The following is a 17292-nucleotide window of genomic DNA, read 5'->3' as shown; positions in this document are numbered from 1 at the left end:
GGCCGGCAGCAGGGAGGCAGCCGATGGGGTGGGAGCGCCTCGCCGCCGCCCTCCTCGCCCTATGGGCCAGCCAGCTGCCGCTTCTGCTCGCCACCCCTCACAGGACCGACCCCCGGATCCGCACGGCGCCGGCAGGTGAGCGCGCAGGGCAAGCGGGGGCTCGGCTCACTCGCCACCGGGACCGCCTCCTGGTCCCAGCATCGCTGCTAGGGACCTGCAAGGCTCCAGCCACGCGCGTGCCCCCCAGCGCGGACCTATAAGGCGTTAAGCCGCTGTCCAGCTCATTGATTTCAATAGGGTTTGCACTGGCGTTGATCCTAATCTGTTCCCCCCCCCCCCCCCGACCCCCTTCAATTCCATCTGTTGCCGTCCCTAATAATCCGAATTCTGGTTTTTAAGTCTGAGGTCAATTTTGAATGTTGATGGTCTTTTATTTGTCTTGGGTTTCATTTTAATAATTAATAGCTGTATTGTCGAAGGCTTCAGATCCTCTCCAGAGGATCAGAGGATCCTCTTCAGATCTCCAGAGGATCTTCAGATCCTCTGAAGATGCCAGCCACAGATTATTATTATTATTATTATTATTAATTCGGCTTTTATACCGCCCGATCCCCGAAGGGCTCCGGGCGGTGATGCAGATGCAGGCGAAACGTCTGGAGAGAATGCTGCTAGAACACGGCCATACAGCCCGGAAACCACACAGCACCCAAATTAATAGCTGCTTTGAATGGTTTATTCCATCGAGGTTTGTTATGTTGTGTTCTGTTATCGAGCCCTTTCGGGGAGGGCGGCGTATAAATCGACATAAGCATATAGATAAATAAATTCTGCACAGGATTGCGGGGCGCAATACGTTGCCCGCGGATGCTGTTTTCCGGCAGGCTTCCGCAAGGGGAAAGAAACCCAGTCGAGAGGCTCCATTCGGCTTTTGGAACGGTTTTCTGGGGTGTCTTTTCTTCTTTGAGTAAGGGTTTGTTTCGAGAAGCATCCTTGGCTCGTTCCGCACACGCAGAATAATGCACTTTCAAACTGCTTTCAGTGCTCTTTGAAGCTGTGTGGAATAGCAAAATCCACTTGCAAACCGTTGTGAAAGTGGTTTGAAAACGCATTATTTTGCGTGTGCGGAAGGGGCCCTTCTCACTGGAAAATGGCGCGTCTCTTAGGATGGAAGCCGCTGTCTCGGAACTGGAGTGGCCTAGTGGTTAGAGTGAGAGAGAGGCCCAAGTTCGAATCTCCGTTCTGCCAGGAAAGCTGGCCGTGCGACCTTGTGCCAGGCATACGGTCCCAGCAACCTACCTTATAGGGTTGTTGTGAGGCTAAAATGTATTCGGCTTTGAGTTCCCATTGTAGAGAAAACTGAACCAATGAAGCAAATGACAACATGAAGATTATATTCAGAGAAATGGGATGGGCTTTTAAAAAATGGGATAACTATGAACCTCTTGAATGTAGGAAATAATGTATTCGGCTCTTGAGTCTGACTGACTGTAAAATGGGTGCAATTCAAGGCATCCATTGAATGCCATTAAAAATTATCACTTGTCCGTCTTGCCTCTCTGCAGGCAGAAGAAGTTGCCGTCGGGATAATTTCTCTCAACAAGTTTCTTGGTGTCCCTTCTGGTCTGACCTGTGATCCTTTGCTAAAAGCGAACAATTCCCACACATCCTTCTAATAAGGTTGCAGATGAAACAGAGCATTCCTTGTATAATATCTGGACAGGCTGGATAAATAAACCTCACGCAGGTGAGAATCTATGCAGGTAATACCCTGCCAGGAAGACAGATAATCCCACAGGTTAAGTTTGATCGTAATAACTTTGGGGAGATCCTATCGGATAAAAATATCTTGAAAAGGAGCTGCGTGGCGTAGTGGTTAAGTGCTTGCACTGCTACTCGCAGGGTCAGGAGTTCGAGCCCCCTGTGGGTCAGATATCCTGGCAGCTGGCTCATGGTCAACTCAGCCATCCAACCATTTCTTGGTCAGTAAATGAGTGCCTAGCTCAGGGGTCTGCAACCTGCGGCTCTCCAGATGTTCATGGCCTGCAATTCCCATCAGCCTCTGCCAGCATGGCCAATTGGGATTTGTAGTCCGTGAACATCTGGAGAGCCGCAGGTTGCTGACCCCTGACCTAGCTCATAGCTAGGGGCTAAAGAAAGCAGTGGCAAACTACCCCACAAAAGTGGCTTGCCTATAAAATCACTGCTCGCAGTGGTACCCCAGGGTCGGACACGACTGAAGGAGAAACTTTATTTTTTTTTCTGAATTGCTGCTGAAGTTGTTGATATTTTGTAATTGCTGATAATCAGTACTAGGGGAAGGGGCCGTGGCAAGGGTCTAGGATCGATTTCCGTCATCTCCAGCCGGGACCAAGTTGCAGACAGACCCCGAGACCCCAGTCAGTAAGAGTAAGCAATACTGACTTTGACAGGCCAATTGTCTGATTTGGCATAAACCAGCTCATATGTGTGTTGAAAAGTATTTCAACTTTCTCCTAAAACTTCTCTGGGATTTTTTGAGCAACTAAACTGGAACTGCCATTGGTTGGGGTGGGTTTTCCGGGCTGTGTGGCCGTGGTCTGGTGGATTTTGTTCCTAACGTTTTGCCTGCATCTGTGGCTGGCATCTTCAGGGGTGTATCACAGAGGGAAGTCTGTTTCACACAGTCTAGTAGTGAGAAGGGAACGTTTAGTGGGGTATATATTGTCCATGTCCCAGGGTGGGGAACCAATCGGTAAGTGTTTGGGTGGAACTTGCTATGCAAAGATTGAATGCGTTGTATTGTTTGGTGGGGAAGTAGTTTATTCTGTTTAGATGGAGAGGGGAAAATTAGCCAGAATCCCATTTGTGGTTATAAAGCAAGGACTTTCCAGCTGTTTAAATTACTCGAACTATTTTAGGAGTCCTACCATCAGTGGTGGGCTTCAAATAATTTAACAACTGGTTGTTTACAAGCACCATTTTAACAGCCGGTTCTGCCGAAGTGGTGCGAACCGGCTGAATCCCACCACTGCCTACCATGTTTATATTGTGGCAGCAGAGACGAACATAAAGCATCAGGGAGGAGAGAGGAAGACGGTTGGAAAGAAACGTATGTCTCAAACCAATTTCCCATGCTTTGAAATGGCTACATTTGGAGCAGCAGTGGTTGGTGGGGCTGAGGGGGTTCTGAAGAACTGTGACCAGCCCAAGGTCACCCCATCAGGCTTCATGTGTAGGAGCAGGAAATCAAACCTGGTTCTCCAAACTAGAGTCCACCTAATCTTAATCACTACCCTCACACTGGCTCTTGAAACGTGGAAGTTCTCTAGTGAGTTTCCCCCTCAGCAGTGGTGTAGGAGCGGCAGTGACGTAGGAGGTTAAGAGCTCGTGTATCTAATCTGGAGGAACCGGGTTTGATTCCCAGCTCTGCCGCCTGAGCTGTGGAGGCTTATGTGGGGAATTCAGATTAGCCTGTACACTCCCACACACGCCAGCTGGGTGACCTTGGGCTAGTCACAGCTTCTTGGAGCTCTCTCAGCCCCACCTACCTCACAGGGTGTTTGTTGTGGGGGGGAGGGGCAAGGAGATTGTCAGCCCCTTTGAGTCTCCTGCAGGAGAGAAAGGGGGGATATAAATCCAAACTCTTCTTCTTCTTCTTCTTCTTCTTCTTCTTCTTCTTCTTCTTCTTCTTCTTCTTCTTCTTCTTCTTCTTCTTCTTCTTCTTCTTCTTCTTCTTCTTCTTCTTCTTCTTCTTCTTCTTCTTCTTCTTCTTCTTCCTCCTCCTCCTTTGACACGAAAGTCGGTTTTGCTTGCAATGACTGGGCGGATAAGTGCCAACTTAAGGAGACTGTGTAAGCTTTTCAGGACGGGAGATGTTCAGAGGTTGTATACTACTGTCTGACTTTGCACGGCCTTGGTGGTCGCCCGAGTACGAACGAGGGCCCGCTCGGCTTAGATTCTGAGATTGGGTAAGATAGGATTATCTTGGGCCATTCAGGTCAAGAGATGAACAGAGGTGATTGGTGATTGTCTGCCTCTGCGTAGCAACTCTAGACTTCCTTGGCGGTCTCCCATCCAAGTGGCAACCGGGGCTGACCCTGTTTAGCTTCCAAGATCAGATAAGGTCAGGCTACCCTGAATCATCCAGACCAGAGCTTGCATTGCTCAAAGACTTCTGCATTTGGTTCTCTTCCCATTCCTCTGCAGAAGAAGAAGAGTTTGTATTTATACCCCACTTTTCTCTCCTTGGGGAGACTCAAGGTGGCTTACAGGCTCCTTTCCCTTCCTCTCCCCACAACAGACACCTTGTGAGGTAGGTGGGGCTCAGAGAACTGTGACTAGCCCAAGGTCACCCAGCAGGAGTGCAGGAGTGTGGAAACACAATCTGGTTCACCAGATAAGCCTCCGCCACTCACTCCAGTGGGGGAATGGGGAATCAAACCTGGTTCTCCAGATTAGAATCCACCTGCTCTTAACCACTACGCCACACTGGCTCCTGATGTAGCCCAATGCAAGACAGTATGCATGGGGTAGAAAATGTTGACAGAGAGACATTTTTTCTCTCTTTCTCACAATACTAGAACCAGGGGGCATCCATTGAAAATGCTGGGGGGAAGAATTAGGACTAATAAAAGGAAACATTTCTTCACGCAACGTGTGATTGGTGTTTGGAAGATGCTGCCACAGGAGGTGGTGATGGCCACTAACCTGGATAGCTTTAAAAGGGGCTTGGACAGATTTATGGAGGAGAAGTCGATCTATGGCTCCCAATCTTGATCCTCTTTGATCTGAGATTGCAAATGCCTGAGCAGACCAGGTGCTCGGGAGCAGCAGCAGCAGCAGAAGGCCATTGTTTCACCTCCTGCACGTGAGCTCCCAAAGGCACCTGGTGGGCCACTGCGAGTAGCAGAGTGCTGGACTAGATGGACTCTGGTGTGATCCAGCAGGCTCTTTCTTATGTTCTCATGTACAGGCTCTTAGGCTGAACAAGATGCTAGTTGTACGAAAAGGGTAGGAAGAAAAGCTTTGGGTGGGGAATGATGGTAAGAACAGGTTGCTCCTTGGAACTGGACCCGGTTTTCTAACGCCGGCCATCTCCACCGCCACCTCCGCAGAAGAGCGTGTTCCCAGAAGATCGTCTTGGAACAGTTTGCTGGAACTCAGAGGACTGATCTGGACCACCCCCAGGGCTCTGATGTGCTGATTTATCCTCTCCCCCTGGCATCTACACGCTGCTTATGGTAACCCCCCCACCCCCAAATTAATTTGCATAGAACCAGCATGGCGTAATAGATGGAATTGTACTGGGATCCTCGGTTTGAATCTCTGCATCTTCTTTGAAGAAGAAGAGTTGGATTTATATCCCCCCTTTCTTTCCTGCGAGGAGACTCGAACTCCTTTCTCTTCCCCCCCTTACAACAAACACCCTGTGAGGTGGGTGGGCCTGAGAGAGCTCAGCAGAACTGTGTCTAGCCCAAGGTCACCCAGCTGGCATGTGTGGGAGTGCACAAGCTAATCTGGTTCCCCAGATAAGCCTCCACAGCTCAGGCGGCAGAGCGGGGAATCAAACCCGGTTCCTCCAGATTAGAATGCACCTGCTCTTAACCACGACGCCACTGCTTTGGATGCTCGCTGGGTGACCTTGAGTCTGTCCCATACCTGGAGCCAGACCTACCTCACAGGGCTGTTGTGAAAAGACAGAGGACGAAGCGAGAGATGTTCTAAGCTGATAGTAAATGGAGAAATGGGGGGAGGGATGACAGCAGTGTCTTGCCTGAGATAGATCTCTCTTTACAAATGCACTGTTTCATAAACGCTGCCTCTTCCCTGGGGCTTCCGTGGAGCAAACACACACCTGACTTGCCATTCTTTATTAGGACGCTAAAAAATAAAACGTACTACAGTTTCTGAGGATGCTATTGGTCATAAAAGCCCAGGATGGGAGGAGAGAGGGTTTTTTTAAAAAAAATAAAAAACCCTTTCCCTTCATAACTTTGTTTCCTACTGAAAATTGTCTCTCCCTCCTCCCCCCTCCCCCCCCCAACTTGGTTTTTATTCCTGCTTGAGAAAAGATAACCTTTAGCAGTGTTTCCCCAAAAGGGTCAAAGCGGCTCAGCCAAAAGATAAGCTCTGGAGGTTTACTAAGGAACTTATTTCCTTGTCGGTCTTCTGTTTTCAGACTTTGCTGGTAATCTGTAGTTCCGCTTCTTTGCAATTGGGGCTGGGAAAGATCCCAGTTTGGCATTTAAAAAGCTTTGGCCAGGCCCTATAACAAGCTATTGTGATATGTAAATGATAATTGACAACCCAGGGACGGGGGGAGAAGATTCCTTTCCCTTATGTGTGTACGTAAAGCGTGCAGGGGCGTACCACCCAGGGGAACATATGGGATCAAATGTCCTCGGGCTGCTGCCATTTAGTCACGTGGGGGGCGGAAAATCACCCCCCACACCCCTCTTCTTTCCCCCTCCCTAGGTTCATACACTGACTTCGAGACTTGGTGCAAAAAAAGTTGTTTGGTCGCCACTCTAATCTGGAGAACCAGGTTTGATTCCCAGCTCTGCCACTTGAGCTGTGGAGGCTGATCTGGTGAACCAGATTAGCTTGTTCACTCCCAACACACGCCAGCTGGGTGACCTTGGGCTAGGCACAGTTCTTCGGAGCTCTCTCAGCCTCACCTACCTGACAGGGTGCTTGTTGTGAGGGCGGGAAGGGCAAGGAGATTGTAAGCCCCCTTTGAGTCTCCTTACGGGAGAGAAGTGGGGATATAAATCCAAACTCTTCTTCTTCTTCTAAAGTCCACTCTCTGAAAGATCAGTTTTCTCTGGGCAACTCATCTCGATCGTCCAGAGATCAATTCTGATTGCAGGAGATCTCCAGGGGCTGTCAGGAGGTTGGCAACCGGACCGAATAAAACCGCCCCTCCAAAGCATGCTAAAAATGGCAGGCAAAAAAACACCGAATTATTTCAGCTTGTGTTTTGCCAGTGACCTGTGTAGGAGACGGAAAATGCGGGGCTCGGTTTGATGCTGGTATTTGAATTACGTGTTTTCGTTCTGTGCGCTCCCACTGCCTATGTTGACCTTGGAGCCTTCTGTCTGAGAAAGACACACTAAAAACGCCACAAATAAGTTATCACAGGAGAAAGTCGGAGGGGACCAGGGCTGGACTGAGATTCCAGGAAGACGAAACAGGGGAAGGTTTGAGCAGAAAGTCCCCGTGGGTCAGTGTGAGATTCTCTCGTTGTTGCACGGGCTTCTCCAAAGTTGTCCTCGCTTTACAAACTTCCTCTAAGAAGCATTAGTGTCTCTCCCCCGCTTCCCCACCCGTGTTATTCTTATCCCATAAATATCCTTTGCTTCTCCTTCTAGGCCGACAGACTTCTTTTTTGCCGAATATAGAGAATTGTCACTTCCCCAAACACAGCTGGGTGTATTTCTGTCCTCCTAAGGTCTTGTCCTAAAAGGTCTTATGGCCACCATGGTCACTATGGCCACTAACCTGGATAGCTTTAAAAGGGGCTTGGACAGATTTATGGAGGAGAAGTCGATGTATGGCTACCAATCTTGATCCTCCTTGATCTGAGATTGCAAAGGCCTTAGCAGACCAGGTGCTCGGGGGGAGCAGCAGCAGCAGAAGGCCATTGCTTTCACATCCTGCAGGTGAGCTCCCAAAGGCACCTGGTGGGCATCCATTGAAAATGCTTGGGGGAAGAATTAGGACTAATAAAAGGAAACACTTCTTCATGCAACGTGTTATTGGTGTTTGGAATATGCTTCCACAGGAGGTGGTGTCGGCCGCTAACCTGGATAGCGTTAAAAGGGGCTTGGACAGATTTATGGAGGAGAAGTCGCTCTATGGCTACCAGTCTTGATCCTCCTTGATCTGAGATTGCAAATGCCTGAGCAGACCAGGTGCTCGGGAGCAGCAGCAGCAGCAGAAGGCCATTGCTTTCACATCCTGCAGGTGAGCTCCCCAAGGCACCTGGTGGGCCACTGCGAGTAGCAGCAGAGTGCTGGACTAGATGTACTCTGGTCTGATCCAGCAGGCTCTTTCTTATGTTCTCATGTACAGGCTCTTAGGCTGAGCAAGATGCTAGTTGTACGAAAAGGGTAGGAAGAAAAGCTTTGGGTGGGGACTGATGGTGAGAACAGGTTGCTCCGTGGAACTGGACCCGGTTTTCTAATGCCGGCCATCTCCACCGCCACCTCCGCAGAAGAGCGCGTTCCCGGAAGATGTTCGTCTTGGAACAGTTTGCTGGAACTCAGAGGACTGATCTGGACCACCCCCAGGGCTCTGATGTGCTGATTTATCCTCTCCCCCTGGCATCTACACGCTGCTTATGGTAACCCCCCCACCCCCAAATTAATTTACATAGAACCAGCATGGCGTAATAGATGGAATTGGACTGGGATCCTCGGTTTGAATCTCTGCATCTTCTTTGAAGAAGAAGACTAGATGGACTCTGGTCTGATCCAGCAAGGCTCTTTCTTATGTTCTTATGTCTTTAGCAAGATTCCACCAGCGTTATGATGTGGTCCTGGTCCTCTCCGTCATAGGAATGCAAGCAAAGGTGCTTCATACTGAATTAGAGCGTTAGTCCCAGAGGTGGGATCCAACCAGTTCTCACCACTTCTCTGGAAGTGGTTACTTATTTTTTTCTGAGTGCCAAGAAGGGGTTACTAAAGCCACCTCCCTGCCCAATAGGGACTGGAGGTGTGTGTGGGCGCCGCCACCACTGTTTGAATCCCACCACCATCGGAACCTGTTGTTAAAATTTTTGGATCCCACCACTGATTGGTCCATCACCTGGTTTTCAAGCGAAGGCCTTTCGCTTCCTCTACTGCAGGGATCTTCAAACTATGGCCCTCCAGATGTTCAAGAACTACAATTCCCACCAGCCCTGCCACTTGGCCATGCTGGCAGGGGCTGATGGGAATTGTAGTCCATGAACATCTGGAGGGCCATAGTTTGAAGACCCCCTGCTCTACTGTCTGGTCCTTTCAGTTTAGAGATGACCGCCACCAGGCGATTACAGAGATCAGTCCCCCTTGTAAACATGGACACCTTGGAAGATGGATGCTAGGGCTTGGTACCCCGTCCTCCCAAGGATCCATCCTCAAACCTCCGGGCAGGTGTTTCTCCACCTGGATCTGGCAACACTTCCTACACTTTGCTCAATAACGTGGGTGGTGATTCAGACAGGAGGTGATGCAAGGTAACTCCTTGACATTTACCAACCTAAACTGAGCCTGACACCTGTAAATTGGCAGATGAAGACTATGCGAAGCATGTCTATGCGTCACGGAACTCGTCCCGTTGACCCAGATGCCAACTGGATGAGAGTTGAATGGGAGAGATCCCCAAGTTGTTAATCTTGCCATAGGACTGTTGGAAGTCATCGGATAGGCATTGACTGCCAAGGAAAGGAAGAAGAAGAAGAGTTTGGATTTATATCCCCCCTTTCTCTCCTGCAGGAGACTCAAAGGGGCTGACAATCTCCTTGCCCTTCCCCCCTCACAACAAATACCCTGTGAGGTGGGTGGGGCTGAGAGAGCTCTGAGAAGCTGTGACTAGCCCAAGGTCACCCAGCGGGCATTTGTGGGAGTGCACAGGGTAATCTGAATTCCCCAGATAAGCCTCCACAGCTCAGGCGGCAGAGCTGGGACTCAAACCCAGTTCCTCCAGATTAAATATCCGAGCTCTTAACCTCCTACGCCACCGCTGCTCCTTAACCTCCTATGCGACTGCTTTGAGGAGCTCTTAAACTCCTACAGGACTGCTTTGAGGAAGCAATACATTTGTACTGTGAGCTTACCTTGTTTATCCTCTGTCTTGATACTTGGAACTTCAAAGGGACAATATCCAACAATATAAAAACAATATAAAAACGAAGTAATATTAGATATTGTTCTTAGGGATAGAAGATTGTATCTCAAGCGCGTGTTTTGGTCTGTACTGTGTGTTGTTCTTCTATGGGGAACCAGATTAGCCTGTGCACTCGCCAACACACGCCAGCTGGGTGACCTTGGGCTAGTCACAGTTCTGCGGAGCTCTCTCAGCCCCACCCATCACACAAGGTGTTTGTTGTAAGGGGGGGGAGGGCAAGAAGATTGTAAGCCCCTTTTAGTCTCCTTATATGAGAGAAGGGGGGATATAAATCCAAACTCCTCCTCCTCCTCCTCCTCCTCTCCTACGCAGCTGTGGCATAGGAGGTTAAGAGCTCATGTATCTAATCTGGAGGAACTGGGTTTGATTCCCTGCTCTGCCGCCTGAGCTGTGGAGGCTTATCGGGGAATTCAGATTAGCCTGTGCACTCCCACACATGCCAGCTGGGTGACCTTGGGCTAGTCACAGCTTCTCGGAGCTCTCTCAGCCCCACCTACCTCACAGGGTGTTTGTTGTGAGGGGGGGAAGGGCAAGGAGATTGTAAGCCCCTTTGAGTCTCCTGCAGGAGAGAAAGTGGGGATATAAATCCAAACTCATCCTCCTCTTCCTCCTCCTCCTCCTCCTCCTCCTCCTCTTCTTCTTCTTCTTCTTCTTCTTCTTCTTCTTCTTCTTCTTCTTCTTCTTCTTCTTCTTCTTCTTCTTCTTCTTCTTCTTCTTCTTCTTCTTCTTCTTCTTCTTCTTCTTCTTCTTCTTCTTCTTCCGCCTCCTCCTCCTCCTCCTTCTTGTGTTGATGCTTCAGTTTGCACTTTCCTACATTAAAATCACCTGTGTTGTTTACTTAATTGTTTTGGATTTGGGCCAGTGGGCATAGCGTAATAGTCATTTTCTAGTAACACTACCCCTGCTCCACCTCAGGTTTCATCCCCAAATGTCCAGGAATTTCCAGCCCAGTGTTGGCAACCCTATTTAAAATGTGGACACAGCTGAACTATATGCATTTTGAGCACAACGTTTTTTAAAAACTGCTGAGCTATTCAGTTTGTGGCATCTATGTCTGAGGAGGACAGCAGAGTTGAAGTTCTGTGGAGGAAATGCTGATTCTTGAAATAACCAGGCCCTGATGCTGAATCATGTGTGATATTTTTGGACGTCTTCTAGAAGAAAGACGAATTTCTCGATTTCCCATGAGCCTCTCTTCCTTTCCCCCTTGGAGTAGCCTTTGCTGGGCTTAGCAGCAGTGGCGTAGGAGGTTAAGAGCTCGTGTATCTAATCTGGAGGAACCGGGTTTGATTCCCAGCTCTGCCACTTGAGCTGTGGAGGCTTATCTGGGGAATTCAGATTAGCCTGTGCACTCCCACACACACCAGCTGGGTGACCTTGGGCTAGTCACAGCTACCGAGACTCTCTCCAGCCCCCACCTGTGAGGAAGAGACAAGGTGTAAAGCCCACTGAGTCTCCTACAGAAGGAGAGGGATATAAATCCAAACTCTTCTTCTTCTTCTTCTTCTTCTTAGTCCCCAGTCTTAAGTTGCCATATTTAGAGAATCTGTCAATTTATATTTTCAGAATGGCATTTACTAACCTGAGATTCCAGGCTATATCAACGGCAACGTATAGCACACAATGTAGTAATGTGCCTGTATCTAACCATAGATGCATTTGTGGCCGTGTGAGGCCGATGAGGACATTATGTTTTGGAGTGTCCTCTTTATGTTGACATAAGGACCATATATATGAAAGGACTTCCCCCAATTGTAGGGGATATTGACAACACTGGGACATGGATTTGTCTGTTGGTTCTGGTGGGTTTTTCCGGGCTGTGTGGCCGTGGTCTGGTGGATCTTGTTCCTAACGTTTCGCCTGCATCTGTGGCTGGCATCTTCAGAGATGTATCACAGAGGGAAGTCTGTTACTCCAGAGCACGGCCACACAGCCCGGAAAACTCACCAGAACCAGTTGAATCCGACCGTGAAAGCCTTCGATGATTTGCCTATTGTCTGATGGAGATCCATACATTTCCAATCGAGTAGCACTTTTTGCTCAAGCTGCAAGAAGAATTAGGTACTTAGAAGCAGCAGTGGCGTAGGAGGTTAAGAGCTCGTGTATCTAATCTGGAGGAACCGGGTTTGATTCCCCGCTCTGCCACTTGAGTTGAGGGGCTTATCTGGGGAATTCAGATTAGCCTGTACACTCCCACACACGCCAGCTGGGTGACCTTGGGCTAGTCCCAGTTCTTCGGAGCTCTCTCAGCCCCACCCACCTCACAGGGTGTTTGTTGTGAGGGGAAGGGGCAAAAGTTAATCAGCCTTGTAAGGTATCCTGCAGGAGGAGAGAAAGGGGGGATATAAATCCAAACTCTTCTTCTTCTTCTTATGGTATAATGATGATATTTTTTATTATTTCACAGGGATAAATTTATGAATACTTGTTAAGTTCTTTTTAGCTATACTAGCGGGCCCGGCCATGCTTCGCTGTGGCTTCAGAGGGGTGTGTGTTTGGGACAGAGGAGGAAGGGGAGAGCCGTACCAGGTTTTCCCCGCGGCTTGGCTGGGGACGCTCCTCCGTGGTCTCCCTGGGTCTGCCAGCAGGGGGTTTGTTGGTAGAATCACGCCCGCCCTTGGCAAGGTGGGCAAGCCAGCCCAGGCAGCCCGGGCCCTCGGTAGCCCAGCGGAGGTCTGGGGAAATGGGCAGTTTATGGGGGCTCAGGTGTGACCTGAGACCCCGGCGAAAGCATTACCTGCTTCGCCACAGGAAAGGGGCGTCGTGATGAAAATTTAGAGGCCGATCCGTCCAGCGTTTCCGTTAAAGCCGCGTCACCCACAAACGGACGGTTAGCTTTATATATGACCAAGACAGTAAACTTACTACCACTAGTCCCCAGTCAGGCCTCCATACAGCAGAGGTAGTAATTATCATAATTAATGGTTTCTGGACAGCTTCAAAGTAGACCTCTGTCTGCATAACTTTGTGAGACACACACGGGCTTCCATAACCTGTACTTGTCTCAGAATTCTACGCTCCAAGGGGGATTTGTCGAAGATAAAAAGTATGTGGAGCAATGATGTGGTTCGGCTTTCTTTTCTTCCACCCGCCCATTATCTCCGTCCCTTCCCCCATTTTTATTATAAACGTGTTCTTAGGTAACGGCAAGCTACATCCAGGATTACGAGCTGAATTTAAGCAGCGAGAAACAGAACGGAAGGTGGAAGGTAGAGAATAAAATAGTTGAGAGAGGACATTAATAGTAAAGTTGTCATCCTCTAGATCACAGGTGTCAAACTCGTGGCCCTCCAGATATGGACTACAGTTCCCATCATCCCCTGCCAGCATGGCATGGTGCTGGCAGGGGATGATGGGAACTATAAATCCCTCGCCTCTCAGAGTGAATTTGACACCCTAGAAAAGAAGAGTTTGGTTTATGCCCCTTCCTCGTGGCAGGAGACTCCAAGGGGCTGACAGATCTCCTTGCCCTTCCCCCCTCACAACAAACACCCTGTGAGGTGGGTGGGGCTGAGAGAGCTCTGAGAAGCTGTGACTAGCCCAAGGTCACCCAGCTGGCGTGTGTGGGAGTGCACAGGCTAATCTGAATTCCCCAGATAAGCCTCCACAACTCAAGCAGCAGAGCTGGGAATCAAACCCGGTTCCTCCAGATCAGAGTGCACCTGCTCTTAGCCACTGCTCTTAGCCACTATGCCACTGCTGCTCCTATGCTAGATCTCCTGCTATTATCTCCAGATGAACAAGATCAGTTCCTGTGGAGAAAATAACTGCTTTGGAGGTTGGGACTATGACATTATATGCTAACATCCTTCTCCAAAGCCCCCCTCCCCAAGATCTAACCCCCCCCCAAATCTCCAGGTATGTCCCAACCCAGAGCTGGTAACCTGAACATTATGCACCTTTCCACGGAGGTCCCTTCCGCACATGCAGAACAATGCACTTTCAATCCCCTTTCACAACTGTTTGCAAGTGGATTTTGCAATTCCGCACAGCTGCAAAGTGCATCGAAAGTGCATTATTCTGCATGTGCGGAAGGCGCCGGAGAGGAGCCAGAGAGAATCCAGACCGCGGCCCCTTTTCAGCTACCGAAGGCAACTGTCCAACAGCCTGATGAGCATTCCACCTGCCGGGTGGAATTTACGCCTGTTTTTTCTTTTCAAGCGTTTTACTCCTTTTTTTGCACAAAACGCCAGAAAGGCAGGCACCACGATGAACCGAATTTCACATTGCAAAACGGGGGCTGCGGGACCTGCAGGAAGTCAGATAGCGTTTTGTGCAGGAGAACAGCATTTTCATTGTGTTAAGAGAACAGGGTTTTGAATATGGAGGAGCAAACCTCCAAGGCCAAAAGGCTAAAGGCAGCTGCGAAACAAAGCGCTCGGTTGTCTTTGTGGGAACGAGGCGCAGAATTGGCGTCTTGTCCTTGTTTCAGTTTCTTTCGGCCCTGTGCGGGGTAGAGTTGAGTTCTGTAGCTGGCCATTTACCAGGCCTTCCAAGGTCACATCCAACGGACCGTTCCGTTCCACACTCAAAAGCCTCTCAGTGATCGTAGCCCTCAATTTACCCTTTCGCCTTTTTTACTCCGCTATCCTCTAAATCGTTTTAAATTCCGGATTCTAGTACTAAAGGTCTCGAAGGTGAAAGTTGATCCAGCTGCCATTCAAACAGACAACTCTCATCACGTAAATAAAGGTTCAGACTTGATGCAGCCACAATTTGCCTGGGGGCTGTGCAGGAAGAGGGTGTTTAACCCTTCAAACTCCACGTGCGTTTGCTATCCAGAATGGGTCTCCCTTCTTTGTTAGCACTTTTAAAAGGGAAGGAACATGTCTTTTAAAGCCAGAGAGCCAGCGTGGTGTGGTGGTACAGAGCAGGTGGATTCTAATCTGGAGAACCGGGTTTGATTCCCCACTCCTCCACCTGAGTGGTGGAGGCTTATCGGCAATCCTAATCCTTCCCCTGTACAAAAATTTTGGCAAGGGCACAACTTCATAATAGAAGAAGAAGAAGAAGCAGAGGAGGAGGAGGAGGAGGAGGAGGAGGAGGAGGAGAGGAGGGTTTGGTTTACGCATACCCCCTGCTCCTGCAGGAGACTCGAAGGGGCTTCATAATCTCCTTGCACTTCCCTCACAAATGTAAACACCCTGTGAGGTAGGTGGGGCTGAGAGAGCTCCGAGAAGCTGTGACTAGCCCAAGGTCACCCAGCTGGCGTGTGTGGGAGTGTACAGGCTAATCTGAATTCCCCCGATAAGCCTCCACAGCTCAGGCGACAGAGCTGGGAATCAAACCCGGTTCCTCCAGATTAGATACACGAGCTCTTAACCTCCTACGCCACTGCTGCCACTAACCTCCTACGCCACTACGCCACTGACCATCCTAAATGGAAACATCCCCTTCTAACAGCTCCATCCAAAGGGTGTGTGTGTGAATTTGCCACTGGAAACAGTGGGGCGGCCATGCTTACAGATTTGCCCTCTACGGGGCATTTACCCTGGTGGAGGGGCAAAAACAGCACTGAGCAGCTGCTGCCGCCCTCCCACAGAGGTGGGTTGTGGTGTGACCTGTTGAGGCCGACAGGAGGCCTCTTGGGGTGGGGGGTGACTGGGTGCAGTTGTGTCCGGACGCCCGGTGCACGGAGGGGGCTGCCCATCTTTCAGACAGATTCTTGGCTGCTACAGAACCTACCCGGACAGTTTGTCTCCTCTTCAGATAACAGTATCTTGCGTTCCGTACGCCAACAAAGTACAGAGTGATCAAATCATTCAGTCCTTGGCTTTGAGGCCGCCACGGGATTTGCGCAGAGGGCGTTCAGCGGACCCTACGGAGGCTGTTCTGACCAAAGGTGAACCCTGTGATCTCCGATTTATATGCAAGAGTGAAACAAAACCAAGAATGTTCTGAGCTCAGTAGCATTTGAAACATGCCCTCGTCTCTGCTTGAAAGCCAATAGCTTATCCTCCAGCGGTGTGTGTTTACCAAGGGCAATCCATAGGTTCTGATAACCATTTCTCTCTTTTTTTAAATATAATTTTGTATTGTATCATTTGAATATTACATTTTATATTAATGCTTTTCTTCATTCGTTTTCAAACAATACTTTTCCCCCTCCTCCCTATATTTTTTCATAGTTTTATCAAACAAACAGCGGTAAGTTCATTCTTTGTAATCTCTTCTCCCGTATCTCCTCGTTGACTCCAGCTTCTTTCATCCAGTCCGCATATATGGTCCATATCTTCGAGATTTCGCTCTGTTTATCTTGCCACAGTTTATTCTTTGTTATCATTTCAAAAATGTCCAGTGTCCCTTGTTCCCAGATATATTCCAACCATTTCTGGATTGTCCATTTTTTCTTTTCTTTCCAGCCTAAAGCTATTGTTGCGTGTGCTGCCTTGATCATTATTTTATACATTTAGCTATATTTTTATCTACCCTTCTATCCTCCATTACACCTATGAACATTAAATCATTATTTATCCCAACATTAATCTTCACCAGTTTCTCGATATATAACATTACGGTTGTCCAAATTTTTTTCACTTCTATGCATTCCGTCCACATATGACTATAATATGCCTCTGGATCACCGCCGTGCCAGCATTTAGGACTGAATCCTTTAATCATATGTGCTAGTTGTTTTGGTGTTCTATACCATTTCAATATCACTTTTCTTTCCCTGATAACCATTTCTCGGGAATCAGCTTTTCTGTTTTGTTTTTTCCTATTAGGTGAGATTCTTGGAGATGCTTTTTTGCAAATATTTGAGGTTATCTTTTTTGCAATGATTGTTGGCCCATGCAAAGCCCTCTTAGCGGCATTCAAAATATTCCTTTGCATTCCTGTGTTTTGTTTGTTCTTTGTACCGGCGTTTTTTAATTTTCAGTAGCCGTGACTCTCCAAGGTCTTCGGCGTGTGTCCTTCCCAGCTTGCAATCTACAATGTTTTTACTGGAAATATTAGAGATTGAAGCTGGGCCTTTGACACAGAAATCATGTGACCTGCTGAGCTATGACTTCTCCAAAACATTGTGTTAACCCTGTAATGATCAGTGTACTGAAATGCTAACTCTTCAGGAGAGGATACTTAAAGCTTGCCAACTTTGGGTAAGGAAATTCCTGGATATTTTTGGTATGGAGCCTAGGGAGGTAAGATTTGGAGACAGGAAGGTCTCCAGGTAAGGTTTGGAAATCTGGAAAGAGATCTGGAGGGTTATCCAAAAGAAAAATGGCTGTTTTATGAGGTGGGACTCTGGCATTAAACTCTACTGCCACCATTTTATCCAGGGAAACTAATCTCTGTCATCTGAAGATCAATTGTACTTTCAGGAGATCTCCAGGGCTTACCTGGAGGTTGGGAACCCTCCTGCAGAATAAATTAGAATGTTCAGATGGCGATAATTAGAGCAACAACAGGGATTCTGCACACACA

General features: G+C 48.6%; 1 protein-coding gene across 1 annotated transcript in view; it reads left to right on the top strand.

Annotated features, from left to right (window-relative positions):
• The window catches only part of SEMA7A (semaphorin 7A (John Milton Hagen blood group)), a 41462-nt gene continuing 24170 nt past the window's right edge, over positions 1-17292 (top strand). The window contains exon 1 of the mRNA XM_048519735.1: positions 1-135. Within this exon, the coding sequence (XP_048375692.1) occupies positions 24-135 (112 nt within the window). The 5' untranslated portion in view covers positions 1-23. The remainder of the gene's footprint in view (positions 136-17292) is intronic.

The sequence above is a fragment of the Sphaerodactylus townsendi genome, linkage group LG17 (assembly GCF_021028975.2).
Source record: "Sphaerodactylus townsendi isolate TG3544 linkage group LG17, MPM_Stown_v2.3, whole genome shotgun sequence".
Classification (NCBI taxonomy): Eukaryota; Metazoa; Chordata; class Lepidosauria; order Squamata; family Sphaerodactylidae; genus Sphaerodactylus; species Sphaerodactylus townsendi.
This window is presented reverse-complemented; position numbering and strand designations above follow the sequence as displayed.